The 17,322-nt window shown below is 39.9% G+C and overlaps 1 protein-coding gene across 2 annotated transcripts in view; it reads left to right on the plus strand.

The window, feature by feature from the left end:
• Positions 1 to 847: 847 nt before the first annotated feature.
• The window catches only part of camk1a (calcium/calmodulin-dependent protein kinase Ia), a gene marked incomplete at both ends in the record, with an annotated part of 23,923 nt that continues 7,448 nt past the window's right edge, over positions 848 to 17,322 (plus strand). Inside the window, 2 exons of one of the 2 annotated variants that reach the window (XM_081380020.1) lie at positions 848 to 936; positions 13,211 to 13,342. In XM_081380020.1, coding sequence (XP_081236146.1) covers positions 851 to 936; positions 13,211 to 13,342 — 218 coding nt within the window. The remainder of the gene's footprint in view (positions 937 to 13,210; positions 13,343 to 17,322) is intronic. The other variant, XM_081380019.1, reaches the window with a different exon arrangement.

A 17,322-nucleotide genomic window follows, 5' to 3' on the forward strand; every position in this document is an offset into this window, starting at 1 on the left:
TAGATTAAGTCAGGATTAGGCCTTAGTTCAAGTAGGACATTTATTTAAGTAGCTTTTATAAATGTGCCGTAGAAATACTGGTGTGAATCTTGAGACAAAACAATGGCACTGACATATTTTAAGAAATTTTTGTACAAGTTGCTTTCAGTTAAAACCGCTCAAACATGCATTTTAGTCTGGGTCTAGGCTTAAGCTTTGTCTGTGAAACCAGGGATGTATAACTTAATAAAATATACTGTTATAAATTGTAAAATATACAGACATCCTGTAAAACTGGAAACATTGTCACAACATTTTTACAGTGAATTTCTGGCTGTGTTTTTGTTGTAAATTTTAGTTTTTTTTATATATATATATATATATGTATGTGTGTATATATATGCGTGTGTGTGTGTCTACCCATAATTTCCCCTTAAAAAGGTTTTTTATTTTATTCAACAAATAAACTCTCTCTCTCACACACACACACTCACTCACTCATGGAATGCACTACCTGCTCAGATTACCAATAGTCCTGCAGTGTGATGCTGTACTGTTTCATGTAGCTTAATTCGACCTAGCTTGTTAGAAATATCAATAAGTGTGTGTCAGTAGTGACTCCTCAGAGGAGCATTAATACTGCTGATTCACATTGATCCATTTAATCATTTGAATAATTTAATCGATTTAATAATAGCCATGAAACCAAAAACACTCTTCTAAATATACATCCAGGTTTTTTAAACCATTATTTTCTCTGTTCTTTGTGTCTGTGTCTTGTATTAAACTTATACATTTTCTTTTTCATTGACTTATTCATTGACCTCTACTTTGTTCTTTTTTTAGTTCCTGAGTGGAAATCAACTATACAATGCCTTTAGGAGAGGATGAAAATGGATGGAAAAAGAAGACAACTGATATCAAGGAAAATTACGATTTCAAGGAGGTCTTGGGGACGTGAGTGTTTAATAAATTAATTGCTCGATTTACCATGAAAGTGCCCAGAGCTTTGTTTGATTAATGCTTTATGCAATTGCCTTTTGCATTTGGCAGTTGAGTCAGTGTTATCTTTGCATTTTTAATATGCTATTATCGGTTTTATTCATATTTTGAGTTAGCTTTTTGTAGTAGTTTTGTTGATATTTTTATTAGTAAAAAAAAATATATATATTCAAGCTTAATTCATTTTTATTTCAGTTTTGGGTTTAGTTCAGGTTTAGTTTTTACTCATTTCCAGTTAGTATTTTTAGTGCTTAACTTAAACTTATTTTCAGTTAGTTGCCAAGGTATGGATCCCCTAAAGGGACATGGATATGGAAAAAATATGGGATGGGAGAAAAAAATTATATGTCAATGCTTTTGCGTTCTTGCAAATGTTTTGCATTCCCCCCAGAAGTACATAACTTTTGTGAGTGAATACAAAAGAATTGAAATAAATATTTTGCTCCCATCTCATATGTTTTCCCACCAGCATGTGTCTTAAGGGGCTCCGTACCCAGGTAACAATTCTACTTTTGTATATTTTAATATTTTATTTCATTTTTTATTTAATCAACAAAAGATTTAATAGCTTCCTTATTAGATCTACACTGAAAAAAAAACAGTGTTTTAATTTTTCTTTGGCAAGTTTTTGCACACACATTTTTTAAGTAAATTTCACATATGGAATTAAGTAAACTCTACTTAACTAAGTTAAGTGAAAGTAACAAAGAAAATAAGCAATTTTAACTTGGCTAGTAAGAGGTTGAGTAATATATATTTAGTTGAAGTTTCCTTTGCAATACATTTCACTCAAACAATATATCATTGAATTAAACCACACTTTTAAAGTATATGCTTTACTTAAAAATATCTAAGTAATTAATACAATAGATATTGTATGAGACATTATATCTAGAGATCAGATGTTGTGCTTCATGTGAACGCAGAGACCTCAATACTTGGTAGAAAATACACAATGACAGTAACATTTGATGGATCGTTTTTGTGTTTGAATGTGTCATTTTGAGTAGAAAATGAACTCCAAATGTCACAAAATGTCAAGTTACTAATCCTAACAACAAAAGCAATGATAAAACAGTGTAAATACAGCTGGAAAACAGTGAAAAATCAACCTCATTAATTATTCAAGGCCCAGTGCATGATGGGAACACCCGTATCAGAAAAGTTGAGTAATTTTACTTAATTTTATAACGTTGATATTTACGCTTTCATTTCTACATGCTTGAATTGAGTACTAATCTAGAATTTACTTCGTTTTTTTAATTCTTGCCTGAACTAACTTTTTCATGTAAATTACATAGTTTTTTTCTATAGTATTTACTTCACCACAAAATCATTTTTATCAGTGAAAGGACATCATAAGTACAGGAAAATCACATCTTTATTGTTTTAGTACTATATGGGAATCATTCCACCATCGTTGAATCGCACCTGCAACTATGGTATCAACAAGTATTCCTACATATCTAATCTTCTTCTGTTGCTCTTCCTCTGTAGATCTCCTTCATTTGTTTTAGTCTGTTTAGAATAGCAATATGTCATGTTGGCATTATGAAAACAGTATTCAGAATATATTGGCACTCAGTGTCATCAGAAACCATTTTCTGTTGGAGCAGTTGCCTCTTTTTCTCACTTTGCCGGGTGTGATTAATGACACCTCAGTGTGGCACTCAGCAGGGCTTTCATTTGCCGTCAATATTGGGAATTTGTTAAATTTATATTATTCCTGCTTGTTTTCCTGCAAAAGCAACTACAAAAATTTCAGTTTGTTTTGAAGTCATGTAGTGAGAGACCTTAAAACGCTTCTATTATTCATCTGAAGCCAGTTGTAGTAGAGCGTTCGTCGACCCTAAGTGCTCTAGCCCTTTTGTGTCACAGTTATATTTATACCTCAGAGTGCGTGGGTGTAGTGTGTACATTTACTGTCACGTTCGGTCCATCTTGGGTGACGTGGCTGAGGACGAGAGCCAGAGAGAGGGATAAACAGATGGACAGACTGATCTGCCATGCCGCATCTTAGTGACATTCACGAAGCATGTGAGATACAGGACGGCGAATACTGGGTGCAAGCGCATCGCCAACCTCCAAGGCACTGCTGAGGGGAAAGTCACTAGTGTAGAGCTGTGATGAATTCCCAGACACATACACAAGCATATAATATTCATCAGGGGGTTGTTATGAGTGTCTCTCCCCTCCTGCGGCCAGAATGACTGCTATTTCAGATGGCATAACATAATCATTTGGGCATGCTTACTTCAGCTTGAGTTCACATGGCCAGCCTCATGTTAAATCCCCTTCTTTGGAGCTGTGCATGCTACACAATCACCAGAGATAAATTCTTAGCATCACTGTGTGGAGCAGTTGTTAAGCTTGACCTATGTTGTACCAATACCTCAGTCCTTAAAGTCAACTTGAAATTCGTATTTGTTATGGAATATTGCAGTATTCATTATAAATGATTCATCCGTGCACACCATTATTTAGTTCTTTTGGAAAATTCATGTGCCCTCGTAATCTTTAATGAAAATTACTTCCCCTCCCTCTTGTGGCGACATCTCTTCTTTTTTCTGATGATGCGTTTACTGGCGCGAGGGTGGGACCAACTGTCACTCACATAGGGATGTGCCGGAAGCCGAATTCTATGAGCCCCCCACTGAGCCCCTAAAGGGACATGGTGATGGGAAAAAAATATTTTGAATGCGCTTTTGAACGCACTCTCGCTTTTCACTTTCACTTTCCAATTTGCGATCACGTGTACTTTGTCTATAGGGAGCGGTGGTTCTGACCCCTCATTTTACAAGATAAGATATTTGTCAATGATGCTCAGGATCTGTTGCACACCAAATCCTCCAACATCATCCTGTCAGTCAGCTCTCCTTACTATCCTTATGTGATAAGTGAAATCTGATGTACTGTAATGTAACCGACTACCGCAGCAAGCCTAACCGTGTCCCTTTGGAGGCTCCGTAGAATGCATTATTCATGTTCCATGCCTTTCCGAATTCGGATCACTCACATGATCACTGCAATAGCAAAACACAACCATTCAATCAATTCCTGATGGACAAAACCAAGTCCAGCTTTACTTTTTTCTTGTTTGAGAAGCTGTTTCACTCGGATATACGATAGGGAGGATAAGATTATTGCATCTTTTGTTTCATGCCGACTTTAATACATTTGTGTTCGACTATCAGCATATAGTATGAACCACTTTGTAGATTATTCTGGCAAAGAAATACCTACTTCAACAGAAAGAGACCATCTCCATGACTTATAAAGTGGCCAACCGCAGTTATTTTCATTTTTGTGATGTTTAGGATTGGTTAGATCTGAAAATAAGTGTCCCTTGTGGCAAACTGCAATGCACCTTCAGTTGACGGATCCCACTTTTCTATTTATAGAACAGGTTTTCCAGGCACTTTGGTGAATTTCCCTTTTGAACTTTTTTACTTCATTTATTTACAAATTTCATTAACTGACTGATATGAAACATTATACTCTACCGTTCAAATATTTGGCGCCATTTAAGATTTTTTTTCTTGAAAGAAGTCAATACTTTTAATCAGCGAGGACACATTAAAAGTAACAGTAAAGACATGTATAATGTTAAAATATTTCTTTTACATATAAATGCTGCTCTATTCAAAGAATCCTGAAAAAATGTATTACAATTTCCACAAGAAATATTAAGCAGCACATCTGTTTTCAACATAATAAATAATAATAATTTAATAAAATGTTTCTTGAGCTCCATATTAGAATGATTTCTGAAGGATCATGTGACACTGAAGACTGGAGTAATGATGCTCAAAATTCATTGAATATTGAATTCAATTCAATAAATTACATTAAAATTGAAAACATTTATTTAAAACTGAAATAATATTTCCCAAAATTACTGTTTCCACTGTCTTTTTGATCAAATAAATGCAGCCTTGATAGTGACTTCATTTAAAAACGTAAAAAAATCATACTGACTGTAAACTTTCAAACGGTTTAGCATATATTCTGGCCTACTAATTCAAGTCTAACCATGATTTTATGCAACACTTGCCTTATGTGGTTAAAAAATAGCTCATACAAAGTCATTTTTAATGTATTTCTGATGAAATAAAGTAGGAAACAAGTGACTGCTCCTGAAGTCAAGCCTTGAGGTGACACTCAGCTTCGACACTTCCAGTGCTGACAGCCTTAAGCAATGTGACATTGGTCGCTTCTAGTGTAGACACAGTGTTACATAAATAAGTGCATTGCATTTAATGTGACAATTTACAGTAGAATGATTTTACATTCTTTTAATAAATTAAAGCCGTTGTGTGTATCTTGCAAACATGAATTGTTTCTCACCAAACTGATAAAAACCTGTGTGCTCCCCGACTTCTGGAACTTGCAGTACATTACATTTATATATTTACACATTTGGCAGACAATTTTATCCAAGCCAGCCAATCAGTCTTGCTTGTCACATCCATCAGACGGTCAGTGAACATGTCTGCGGACAAGCCGCTTGATTCTATGACTACATGTATTATATTCTGCATTGGACTGGAGCTGTGCAGTTACAAATGGAACTGCGTTTACATGCACGTTCTTAAACTGATTATGCTTAATAAGGCCACAACACGTGTGGTCATGTAAACGCATGTAACCATTTTCCTTTATCGGTGTAAGATCATAAACATCTTAAGAATAAACCAAGCGACAACACCTTAACCTGGGTTCTGTCGGCTTATTGAAGTGCGCATGTGTGATATGTGTCAGGAAAGCGTCCTTATCCAGCAGATTTAAAGGCCCACTGAAATGTATGTTTTTTTTTTTAGCTTTTAGAATGTATATGTTAGCTTTTGGTTATGAATAAGCTGGTGTGTTCCAAAACAATGACAAAATTTCATTTAGGAGATATAAGCATTCAAAACTTACAGTCTCTCACTTCCACTAAAATGTATCACAGATTTTTATGACATCAACGCAAATTCTGTCCAATCAAATGCTCTCTGGAATCTAAAGCGTCCCGCTCCCTATGCTACAAATACCACCTGGCCAAAGCGACCGTTGACGCGTCACCGAGCAATATGGGTTGGAGATGTGTGTTCGGCTGCTCAAACGTTCATGTTTTATTCCGTTTTCCAACTCTACGTTGGTTAAGAATGAAATGTCGCTTCCATGGTGCTGTCAAGTACGACTTGCAGTCTGTGAGGTAAACTAAACGCTATTGGCTATTTGAAAAGGGGGAGGAGCCATTCAATATGTCCCACCTTAGCTTCCTGTTTCAGTGGAAATTACGTCAACACATCATACAAAGCTGCACGTTCTAAGGCACTTCAGTGGGCCTTTAAGCGCATCCAGCCAGAGTGTTTCGCGCTACGGAAGGAGAAACATACCGAAAACTCAGACAGACTTTAAAGCTACACTGTGTAGGATTTTCTCCCATCTAGCGGTGAAATTGTTTATGACTATCAACTGAATATTACTTTCTAGCCCCTCCCATTCCGAGGGCTTTTTAACTCCTACGGTGGCTGCATTATTTCAAATCTGCCGGCAGTCGCGAGTAATCTCTCCCTCGCATTCGTCATGATGCCACTGAGTGTAAAAACGCGAAAGGCGAAGCTTGAATTTCCAGGTATGTCCCTCTTTGGCTATTGTATTTTCAAGATGGAGGCGCAACATGGCTGCCGCCATTCAAGCGACTCGCTCGTATGTATTCTAAATGGCAGATTCTACACTTACGAGAATACTTGATTAGTTGGTAGAAGTAATTACACATTAATGAGCACATATCATTTTGAAAGAACAAATTGTTTTTTGCTAAGAATCAACTTAAAAAATTACACAGTGTAGCTTTAATATAAAACTAATGTTAAAAATGTGATCTCATCTCAGGCAGACAAGTGGTACAGTTGTAGAAACTTCAAATATGAGAGGAGAATGAGTCTGTGCAAGTCTCTCATTGACATTTTGAAAAACTTATGCTTACATTTTGAAGTCACCACTGGTGAATAACCTGTTTTTAATACAGTCTTGTAAACGCGGTTTACTTGCATTGCCAGGTTATTGATTTGTATGTAAACCGTTAAATCGGGTTATTTCAATAAACTTCAATAAACTAGTTACCTGCGTATTGGTGTGCATGTAAACGTGCTCAATGTCAATGAGCAATTTTAGTTTTGTGCTGAGAGCCACAGGCCATGATGTTTTCTTCTGTCGGCAAACAACAAATTCTACAGAGAGCTGAATGAACTAAAGCGGACTGTGTAGTAGGCAAAATTGCTGCAGCTGGGACCTGTCTGCCCCATCAGCAGAGAGAGAGAGAGTGATATATCATGTGAAAGTCCAAATCCTTGAGACCTTTCTTGATGTATGGTGTACCAATAGAAATGCAGAAGCTGTATTTGTAAATGTTGTGGGAAATGTGACCAGGCTAATCTTTAGAAAGGTTGCTCAAAAGGTTTCTGTCGTTCTGTACTCTTAGACCACACACTGTTTGGTCATTAATCATAAGGTGTTCTTTTGTCTGTTCTGCACTATTAATCTCGCATTAATGCAAGTATAGACACAAAATGGAACGGTTTCTCTGCATAAGCAAACCTGTAACCCAGCTTTGATTTCAAAGCGTGATGCGGTTATGACTAGTTTGCCAGTAAGGCGTTGTTCAGAGGATTTAACTGTAAATGTTGACAGAAAGCCTCTTTTCTAAAGTAGATTATGGAATTGGTTTATCCGTGAATTCTTTGAGTGGAGTCAATTGATTTATTCTGGGGAAATTGTATCTGCTTTGGTTTATCTAGCTGCGACCATGGATTAAATAGAGGATGGTTAAAAACATGGTGAACATTTACAAATCGACATAAATGTAAATGTTGCATTTACTGAGAGACTTTGTCTAGCCATAAAAAGAGTTGTGTTAACAGTTCTATCCAGTCTACTTGTTTTCCATATTGTAATTTATACAGTTTATACAAATGTACATGACTGTTAACAACATAATGAAGAACGGTGGTACTTTGGAGACTTTGTTATGACATGATATGAATAAGTGCTTAAGACATTGCGCTAACTAATATATGAAAATAACAGTTTGTTTATATTATTTCGGTAAGAAGAAGGTATGTTTTTTTGTAAGACAAGAGGTTAGTATTTCAGGTTTGTGATAGTGTTTCTGTGTTTTTTCAGTGTTTAGTTGATGTTTGAAAATATTTAGGAAACAAAATATGAGTACGGTTTATCTTTGTGCTCTTTCAAAGCTTACAGAATTCAAATATTTGACTTTGCTGTTTTGTTCTCAGCCGCTCACAGTGCTCATCTTATTTACAAAGTGGGCATATGAGGTCAAAGGGGACTGGTTGCTATAGTGACAGGATGAGATATTTTATTTTTAGATGAAAGTTTATGTCACAGAAGGAGGATGAATTAAATTTCTAAGCTGTTTTTGTCTGGAAGGTCCCTTTGTTGATGCCCAACCTTCCTAAACAAAATGAGGCCGATGTTTTGAAAGGAGAATTTGTATTGACTATCAGGAAGCCAGTTTTACTTAGCAAGTTTCGTCAGATTGGTATGATGTCAAAATGTTTTTTTCAGTCAGTAGTTATAGCCAAATCTAAACGGCTTTCTAAGGGAATCTAAAATTACAAAAAAGCTCCCAGGCCTTAATAAGACATCCATAAAAAAAGACAACAGGGCCACTCACGCTGCATTTTTGTTTAATTATTAATAACAGCTTGTTGTAGTGAGTCTGTGTGATTCTAAGTAGCAAGTTTTTCTTTTTTGTTATAAATTATCAATATTTGCTGAAGAAAAAATACGAATTTAAGATAGGGTATTCAATAAATGTACTTAAACAAATTAAATTGAGAATTTATTGTGGAAGACCAAAGCATAATAGACACAAAATTGAGTTGTTTCTGGGGTTTGAATAATAATGAGAGACATTAAATCCGTGTTCTGACACTAACTTTTTGAATGATTGTATTATTGCTTTACAGATTATTTCCCAGGGGTGCATTTCCCAAAAGCATCGTTATATGGTCGCAAGTCATTATCAGTATAGTTCAATGAGTCAGTGTTTCCCGAAACCATAGTTCCAATGAACACAATTTTTTTCCCAATGTCTTGGGATGGGTATTTTAGATCCCGGACGAGCCCCCATAAAGTTTACGAACCAGAGAGGGACTAGGGGTGCAGGGGTATAACAAAATGTATATTGGAAACCACGGCACTAGGACATAACAATAATGAAGCAGCAAAAATATTTTTAAATAACTGTATCATCAGAAATTTTTATCATTTTCAGTATGATTTTCAAATACACATGATGCAAAGTGACTGGGCCCACACATTCAGACAAATTTAATTCTCAAAATGCCCTTGCATTGTTGTTCTTCATTAAACATGTTTCATACATATTTTGAAAGTTTAAATAAATATTAGGTAAAATGTATTCTCTTTGGCTAATCTAATAATTGCCAGTAAAAGTCCCTCAGCATTGTTGTACCATATTTAAACATTTGATCGAATGTAAACACTACAGTGTAATGTAAATATGAATTGTGAATTATGAATATGAATGTTTGTCATTTTCCTTTCAGTGTAGATGTTTTCTCTAAAGAAACACTTTACACCGTGGGCATTTTTTCAATCTATTTTAGCTGCTGTTGGGAAATTATTGGCCTCATAACATATGTAAGGCATTCCATCAGCTACATGTCTTTGCAAAACAATTTTCTTATTTACAGACCCAAACACCCACACAGGATGTCTTGTATCATTTCCTAATCTCCATTCTCTCTCCCATCTTCCTCCTTCTTTACCCACAGGAAGCCATGGGAGGCCTTAATTACACCATGTCTCACGGCAACAGCACAGCTCTCGCTCTCTTCATTTCCTCTCGCTTTCTTTTCTTCTTTCTTTCTTCCCGACCTCCTTTTGCCCCCCCCCCCCCCCCCCCCCACACACACACATTCCCCTCACTCCACTTAAGGCACTTTGATAACTCTGTGATACGAGTCCAGTAGAAAGTTTGTTGACAGCTGCAGCGCTGTATGAGATGCTCTCTCTCAATAAACAACCCTGCTGTGACCATGACTCACTAGTGTGGCTTCCAGGTCATTGGAGTCCTCCATTTTATTTGTATTATCTCAACAACAACATATCATAAGGTCTTTTTAATTGAAATCATCCTCTTACAGGGTTATGCAATGAAACAGGCACGAATTTAAAACTATTTTTAAAATACTGGCAATTGCACACATGATGCATAATGACTGGGCCCACACATTCAGACAAATTTTACTGTCATTCTCAAAATGCATGTTGTTTTTTTTGTCCTTTTTTAAAATATATTTTACACATATTTTGAGAGTTTTAAATTAATATTTGCAAATATTTTGACTAATCTAATAATGCTTTCAAGTCTCTCAGCACCCGAACAGTGTATTGTAAGCTACACTGTGTAGGACTTACTCCCATCTAGCGGTGAAATTGTATATGACTACCAACTGAATATTACTTTCTAGCTCCTCCCATTCCGAAGGCGTTTTAACTCGTACGGTGGCCGTATTATTTCAAATCTGCCGGCAAACACGAGCAAATCTCCCTCTCGCATTCGTCACGGTGCCACTGCGTGTAAAAACCTTACAGTCTATGGTAAAAACGCGAAAGGCGAAGCTTGTATGTCCCTCTTTGTCTAATGTATTTTCAAGATGGATGCGCAACATGGCTTCCGCCATTCGAGCGACTCGCTCGTATGTATTCTAAATGGCAGATTATACACTTACGAGAATACTTAATTAGTTGGTTGAAGTGATTACACATTAATGAGAACGTATAATTTTGAAATTGCTAAAAATCAACTTAAAATATTACACAATGTAGCTTTAATGTGTTTTTACATGTGATTCCCAGGGCATCATTATGCGGTTGCTAGCATGTTCTAGGTGGTTTTCTAGGGTGTTCTTTTTAATTTTAGTTCATTCTTATACTATTAAAGAGGACCTATATGCTTTTTTAAATTTTCAGCTTTCTTTAGTGTGTAATGTTACTGTTTGAGCATTAAAAAAGGTCTGCAAAGTTACAAAGTGCTCTCCAAAGGGTTATTCTATGTATCAGTGAACACTGTTTCAACTCCATGAAACACCTCGACTGACTGTAGCCTTCAGTTTTCTTCCGGGAACAAACATGTCGCAGTATTCCTCATTTAAATAAATCCCGCTAAAAAAAAAAGGCCTGGTTGAGTTAGTAGTGTGTTGAAACTTTTTGTTATGGTAAGGAGTGTGACATTTCCGTAACATGAAGTGGTTGACCAATCATAACACACTAGTCCAGCCAACCAATCAGAGCGCATTGTGCTTTTCAGAAGGAGGAACTGGGAGACAGGAACTAAACAGAGTGTTACTGACAGCCTGGGAAGAGAGGTGCTGCAACAATGTAAAATATGTGAAAAATAATGTGTTTTTTGAACAATCATACATGAAAACTTATTCTAGTTTACCCCAAAAGACTTTGGAAAAGGGCATAATATGGCCTCTTTAAGATCATGGTGCTGCAAAACTTCCTTGTACTTATTTGTATTCATATTTAGGAGATTGTAATTTTGAATAGTTTGATACATATCTAAAAAATATATTATAATTTAACAGCTATATATGAAATGTAGCCTTGGGAGTGAGGAAGTGGAAGTTTCCTCTACTGTCATTTATTCTCTGACTTGTTTATTTCTCTTTTCCTTAGTGGCAAATTGTGTTTAATTGCTCCCTCTGTGATTAAGAAGGCAGTTTAGGGAGTGTGTGTTTGGGGCAGCTAGATTATACATGACAGTGCTTGTTTTAACACACAGGCTTTGAGTTTAAGGAAGAGTATGAGAATTAATGTGTTTGTCTGCATATAAGGCTAAAAACCTGAAAGGATGCTTGAATGAGACAAAAACATACACAGATGCCTAAACACATGGAAATATTACTTGGATGATTAAACAGCTTGTGCTGTTTGTCTTTTTCTGGCACAACCTGCGTCCCTCTGGAGAGTGCAGACTTACAGCACACTGTTTCATCTTCCCCTACCTGACAAGTATGACCTGATAAAATATCAGCTGTTCACAATATTTCTGTTGCACAAACAACACACAAAGAAATGAATACCATGGGAAAAAGGTGTTAGCACTGTTTAAGTCCCTTTTTTGTTGTGTTGAACAACAGCCAGGGTTGAGTTACCGCTGACGGGTACAAATTACCTTTTTTTTCCTGCTTTTTCCATCAATGATTTAGAAAAACATATGTGCATTCACTTTTAGAGCTGTTCAGAGTTACACTAGGCCTACTGTTCAGGGTCAGTCCATTTTTTCGTACATATTTTTAGAGAAATTCTTTTTTTATTGAGCAAGGTTGCATGAAATTGATCAAAAGTGACAGTTGAGATTTATAATGTTACAAAAAAATGTCTTTTTAAATACATTTCATCAAAGAATCATAAAATGTTTTATGGTTTCCACGAATTATTTTCATCACTAATAAATATAAGAAATGTTACTTCAGCACCAAATCAGCATATAAGAATGATGATGCTTAAAATTCAGCAATATATTAAAATAGGAAACAGTTATTTTAAATTGTAATAATATATCACAAAATGACTGTTTTTACAGTTTTTAAACTGTTATTACAGTTTTGACAGTTTCAAATAAATACAGCCTTGGTGGGCAGAAGAGACTTCCCTCACAAATATTTAATAAATTGTATTGAATCCAAACTTTTAGTAGCGTATGCGTTTTTATTCCTAACTTTACAAAAATGTGCAGTTCTGGCAAACCCCAGATTTATATCATATATTGGTGGCAAACTTAGAACATATAATAATTGCCTTTTTTATCATTTACCATTCTTAATGTTTAAAAATGTATATGTATAATTAATATAATTGATATACATGATACAATTCCGATTATTAAAAGAATATTTTATTAAAATTCTTGAATTTGATTATTATTGACTGATGTCGATCATCTTGAAATGGCCAAATATTGTCCGATTAGTCAGCCTGAGCTGCGTTTATCAAAAACATTGGCAGCCTAAGTAGATCATAGAGACCATTGGTGCATTTACTTTTGAGAAATGCAGTCCTGGCTGATATATTGGGTTATCTCTACTCTCTGTACTCTCAAGTCAATGTATAAAAAACGTAAGGGTCCAATGGGGAAAGTTAAATGTCCAGCAGCACTAACTCCATCTTTGCTTTTCTCCAGGGGAGCGTTCTCTGAGGTGTTCCTGGCTGAGGAGAAGAAGACCCAGCGACTCGTGGCCATTAAATGCATCCCTAAGAAAGCATTGGAGGGAAAGGAGAACAGCATTGAGAATGAGATTGCTGTGTTACACAGGTCAGAACCGACTCTCTCATGAACTACTGCATTAAAAAACAGTCTAAATTGGTTTGTTTGGTTACATCACTATAATAAATTGGTTACATCACTATAATATTAAAGGTTACAATTAACTGATTTGTAGGCTACTTACATTTAAAATACACACAATAATAACTTTATAATAATACATTTTCATTGACAATTATGTTTCAACTCGCTTTTTTAATATAAATATTTAAATGATTGTATATTCTCAATTAAAAATGGCAAAATTACAATAAAAAAAGTTGAGTAATTTGCATCACTGTATGGGTTGTTAAACATTTCCATCGTAAAATTTTAGGTGCCAAATTTTAAACGTTTAGCTACTTATATCTTACCACGCACACTCATTCACTGTAAAAATTTATTTATTTATTTTTTTTTAAATTCACACTCATCTTCAGTGAACATTAAGCCCCGCATTATTTGATCTAATTGGCCTTCACTTGCCCCCCTAGTGTCTCCACTGAAGAGATGTATATCTATCCCTCAAAACCTTGCTTTCATTCCCATTAAAAATCAAAGATGGCGCTGCTGTGAATAATGTCTATAGCCATGACAGATGCTGCCGAAATCTTGACTCTTTAGTTGTCACATGCCTGTCCTGTCTTGTGCTGCACATGGGTGTTTTGTTATTTTGGGCCATGTGCTCGTGTCTATTGTCTAGCCCCTCCCATCTTGTTATCTAATTATTGATTATTTGTTCCACCTGTTCCCTCTTGATTTATTCCCTTTTTAAGTCCCCTCTTGTTTGCTGTCTGTGTTGGTTCGTTGTCAAATGTTTCTTGTTTCCCCGTGACCCTGCAGTTAGTTTCATGTTCTGGTTTTGTTTGGTATTGTGTTTACTAGTTATGTTTTTCCCCCTCGTGGGTTTTGTTTTGTGTTTGTTCTTTCTTTATTAATAAATAACCACTCTTCCGCACTTGAGTCCTCGCACCTTTTGTACTTCCCCAAGTCGTGACAGAACGAACCAACCCAAAGATGTGGATTCAGCGGAGTGAGTTTTTTTCTGGCGAGGATAAGGGGTCTCCAATCTCCTTGTTTGAGTATTTCGCCAGGTGTGCTCAGAGGACTATGGAGGAGGAGAGACTCATGGCAGATGGCGGTCAGCAGAAGGGCAAGCCTTCACCGCTGGTCCCGAGACGGAGGAGAGGAAGGAAGAACCCCTCCGTGACTGTTCCGGTGGTCCCGAGTCCGGTGGTCCCGAGTCCGGTGGTCTCGAGTCCGGGGATCCCGAGTCCAGTGGTCCCGAAACGGAGGAGGAGAAGGAAGAATCCCTTCGCAACAGTGCCGGTGATTCCAGTTCCGGTGGTCCCAGTTCCGGTGGTCCCAGTTCCGGTGGTCCCGAATCCGGTGGATCATAACACGGAGACCATCCCGGAGGTGACTATCGTCCTTAATGAACCTCCCAGACGTCGTCCTCTGCCCAGGCGTCTTGCCCTGCCCGCGCCGCCCAGGCGTACTGTTCTGCCGGTCCCGCCCGAGCTGCTCGCCCTGCCGGCCCCGCCCGAGCTGCTCGCCACGTCGGCCAATCCAGAGACTGTTCACGTCACGTCTGCCGAGCCTGTGTCTCCGGACAAGATGGCCGCCACCGAGTCTGTTCACGTCACGTCTGCCGAGCCTGTGTCTTCGGACAAGATGGCCGCCACAGAGACTGTTCACGTCACGTCTGCCGAGCCTGTGTCTTCGGACAAGATGGCCGCCGCCGAGCCTGTTCACGTCACGCCTGCCGAGCCTGTGTCCCCTGACAAGATGGCCGCCGTCGAGCCTGTGTCTGAGCCGGTGGTGTCTGTTCCTGAGCCTGAGCCCTCAGTGACCGCGACACTGGCCATTATGGCCACAGCCATGTGGTGTGTGTGGGCTACGCACACACTTGAGCCGGTGGTGTCTGTTCCTGAGCCGGTGGTGTCTGTTCCTGAGCCGGTGGTGTCTGTTCCTGAGCCGGTGGTGTCTGTTCCTGAGCCGGTGGTGTCTGTTCCTGAGCCGGTGGTGTCTGTTCCTGAGCCGGTGGTGTCTGTTCCTGAGCCGGTGGTGTCTGTTCCTGAGCCGGTGGTGTCTGTTCCTGAGCCGGTGGTGTCTGTTCCTGAGCCGGTGGTGTCTGTTCCTGAGCCGGTGGTGTCTGTTCCTGAGCCGGTGGTGTCTGTTCCTGAGCCGGTGGTGTCTGTTCCTGAGCCGGTGGTGTCTGTTCCTGAGCCGGTGATGTCTGTTCCAGTTCCTGAGCCAGTGTCTGTTCCAGTTCCTGAGCCAGTGTCTGTTCCTGAGCCGGAGCCAGTGTCTGTTCCTGAGCCGGAGCCAGTGTCTGTTCCTGAGCCGGAGCCAGTGTCTGTTCCTGAGCCGGAGCCGGTGTCTGTTCCTGAGCCGGAGCCGGTGTCTGTTCCTGAGCCGGAGCCGGTGTCTGTTCCAGTTTCTGAGCCGGAGCCGGTGTCTGTTCCAGTTTCTGAGCCGGAGCCGGTGTCTGTTCCAGTTTCTGAGCCGGAGCCGGTGTCTGTTCCAGTTTCTGAGCCGGAGCCGGTGTCTGTTCCAGTTTCTGAGCCGGAGCCGGTGTCTGTTCCAGTTTCTGAGCCGGAGCCGGTGTCTGTTCCAGTTTCTGAGCCGGAGCCGGTGTCTGTTCCAGTTTCTGAGCCGGAGCCGGTGTCTGTTCCAGTTTCTGAGCCGGAGCCGGTGTCTGTTCCAGTTTCTGAGCCGGAGCCGGTGTCTGTTCCAGTTTCTGAGCCGGAGCCGGTGTCTGTTCCAGTTTCTGAGCCGGAGCCGGTGTCTGTTCCAGTTTCTGAGCCGCTGGAGTCTGTTTCAGTTCCTGAACCGGTGACTGTTCCTTGGCCGCCCGAGGGGTCGTCTCCGCCGTGGCCGCCCGAGGGGTCTTCACCGTCCTGGCCGCCCGAGGGGTCTTCACCGCCCTGGCCGCCCGAGGGGTCTTCACCGCCCTGGCCGCCCGAGGGGTCTTCACCGCCCTGGCCGCCCGAGGGATCTTCACCGCCCTGGCCGCCCGAGGGGTCTTCACCGCCCTGGCCGCCCGAGGGGTCTTCTCCGCCCTGGCCGCCCGAGGGGTCTTCTCCGCCCTGGCCGCCCGAGGGGTCTTCTCCGCCCTGGCCGCCCGAGGGGTCTTCTCCGCCCTGGCCGCCCGAGGGGTCTTCTCCGCCCTGGCCGCCCGAGGGGTCTTCTCCGCCCTGGCCGCCCGTTGGACTGTCGTCTCCGCCCTGGTCTGTCCCGCCCTGGTCTGTCCCTCCCGTCCCTCCCTGGTCTGTCCCTCCCGTCCCGCCCTGGCCTGGCCTGATGGAGCGTCTGGTAGCCGCTCCGTAGGGAGGGGGTAATGTCACATGCCTGTCCTGTCTTGTGCTGCACATGGGTGTTTTGTTATTTTGGGCCATGTGCTCGTGTCTATTGTCTAGCCCCTCCCATCTTGTTATCTAATTATTGATTATTTGTTCCACCTGTTCCCTCTTGATTTATTCCCTTTTTAAGTCCCCTCTTGTTTGCTGTCTGTGTTGGTTCGTTGTCAAATGTTTCTTGTTTCCCCGTGACCCTGCAGTTAGTTTCATGTTCTGGTTTTGTTTGGTATTGTGTTTACTAGTTATGTTTTTCCCCCTCGTGGGTTTTGTTTTGTGTTTGTTCTTTCTTTATTAATAAATAACCACTCTTCCGCACTTGAGTCCTCGCACCTTTTGTACTTCCCCAAGTCGTGACATTAGTGTTAAGAATAAGTGGAAGTCAAGATGCTGAAAGGTCTCTTCCTTTTCCTCTTAAGAGCCATATTGCTCTTTGAGAGAAGAAAAGCTCTTGTAAATGCTATATGTCCAATAAAAATGTGCTATAGTTTCAGAAATCGTAGAAGTGTGCACTGGAAATGTCAAGAGTACTGGAGATAGTCCTATTTTTAGTGTCTCTGTTGCCAGGGCAACAGCACACACAGAGGCTGAGATGGTATGGAGGTTCCCCGCAGCAGTATTGTGAAGGAG

Source organism: Scardinius erythrophthalmus (assembly GCF_964197995.2).
Source record: "Scardinius erythrophthalmus genome assembly, chromosome: 12".
NCBI classification, from domain to species: domain Eukaryota; kingdom Metazoa; phylum Chordata; class Actinopteri; order Cypriniformes; family Leuciscidae; genus Scardinius; species Scardinius erythrophthalmus.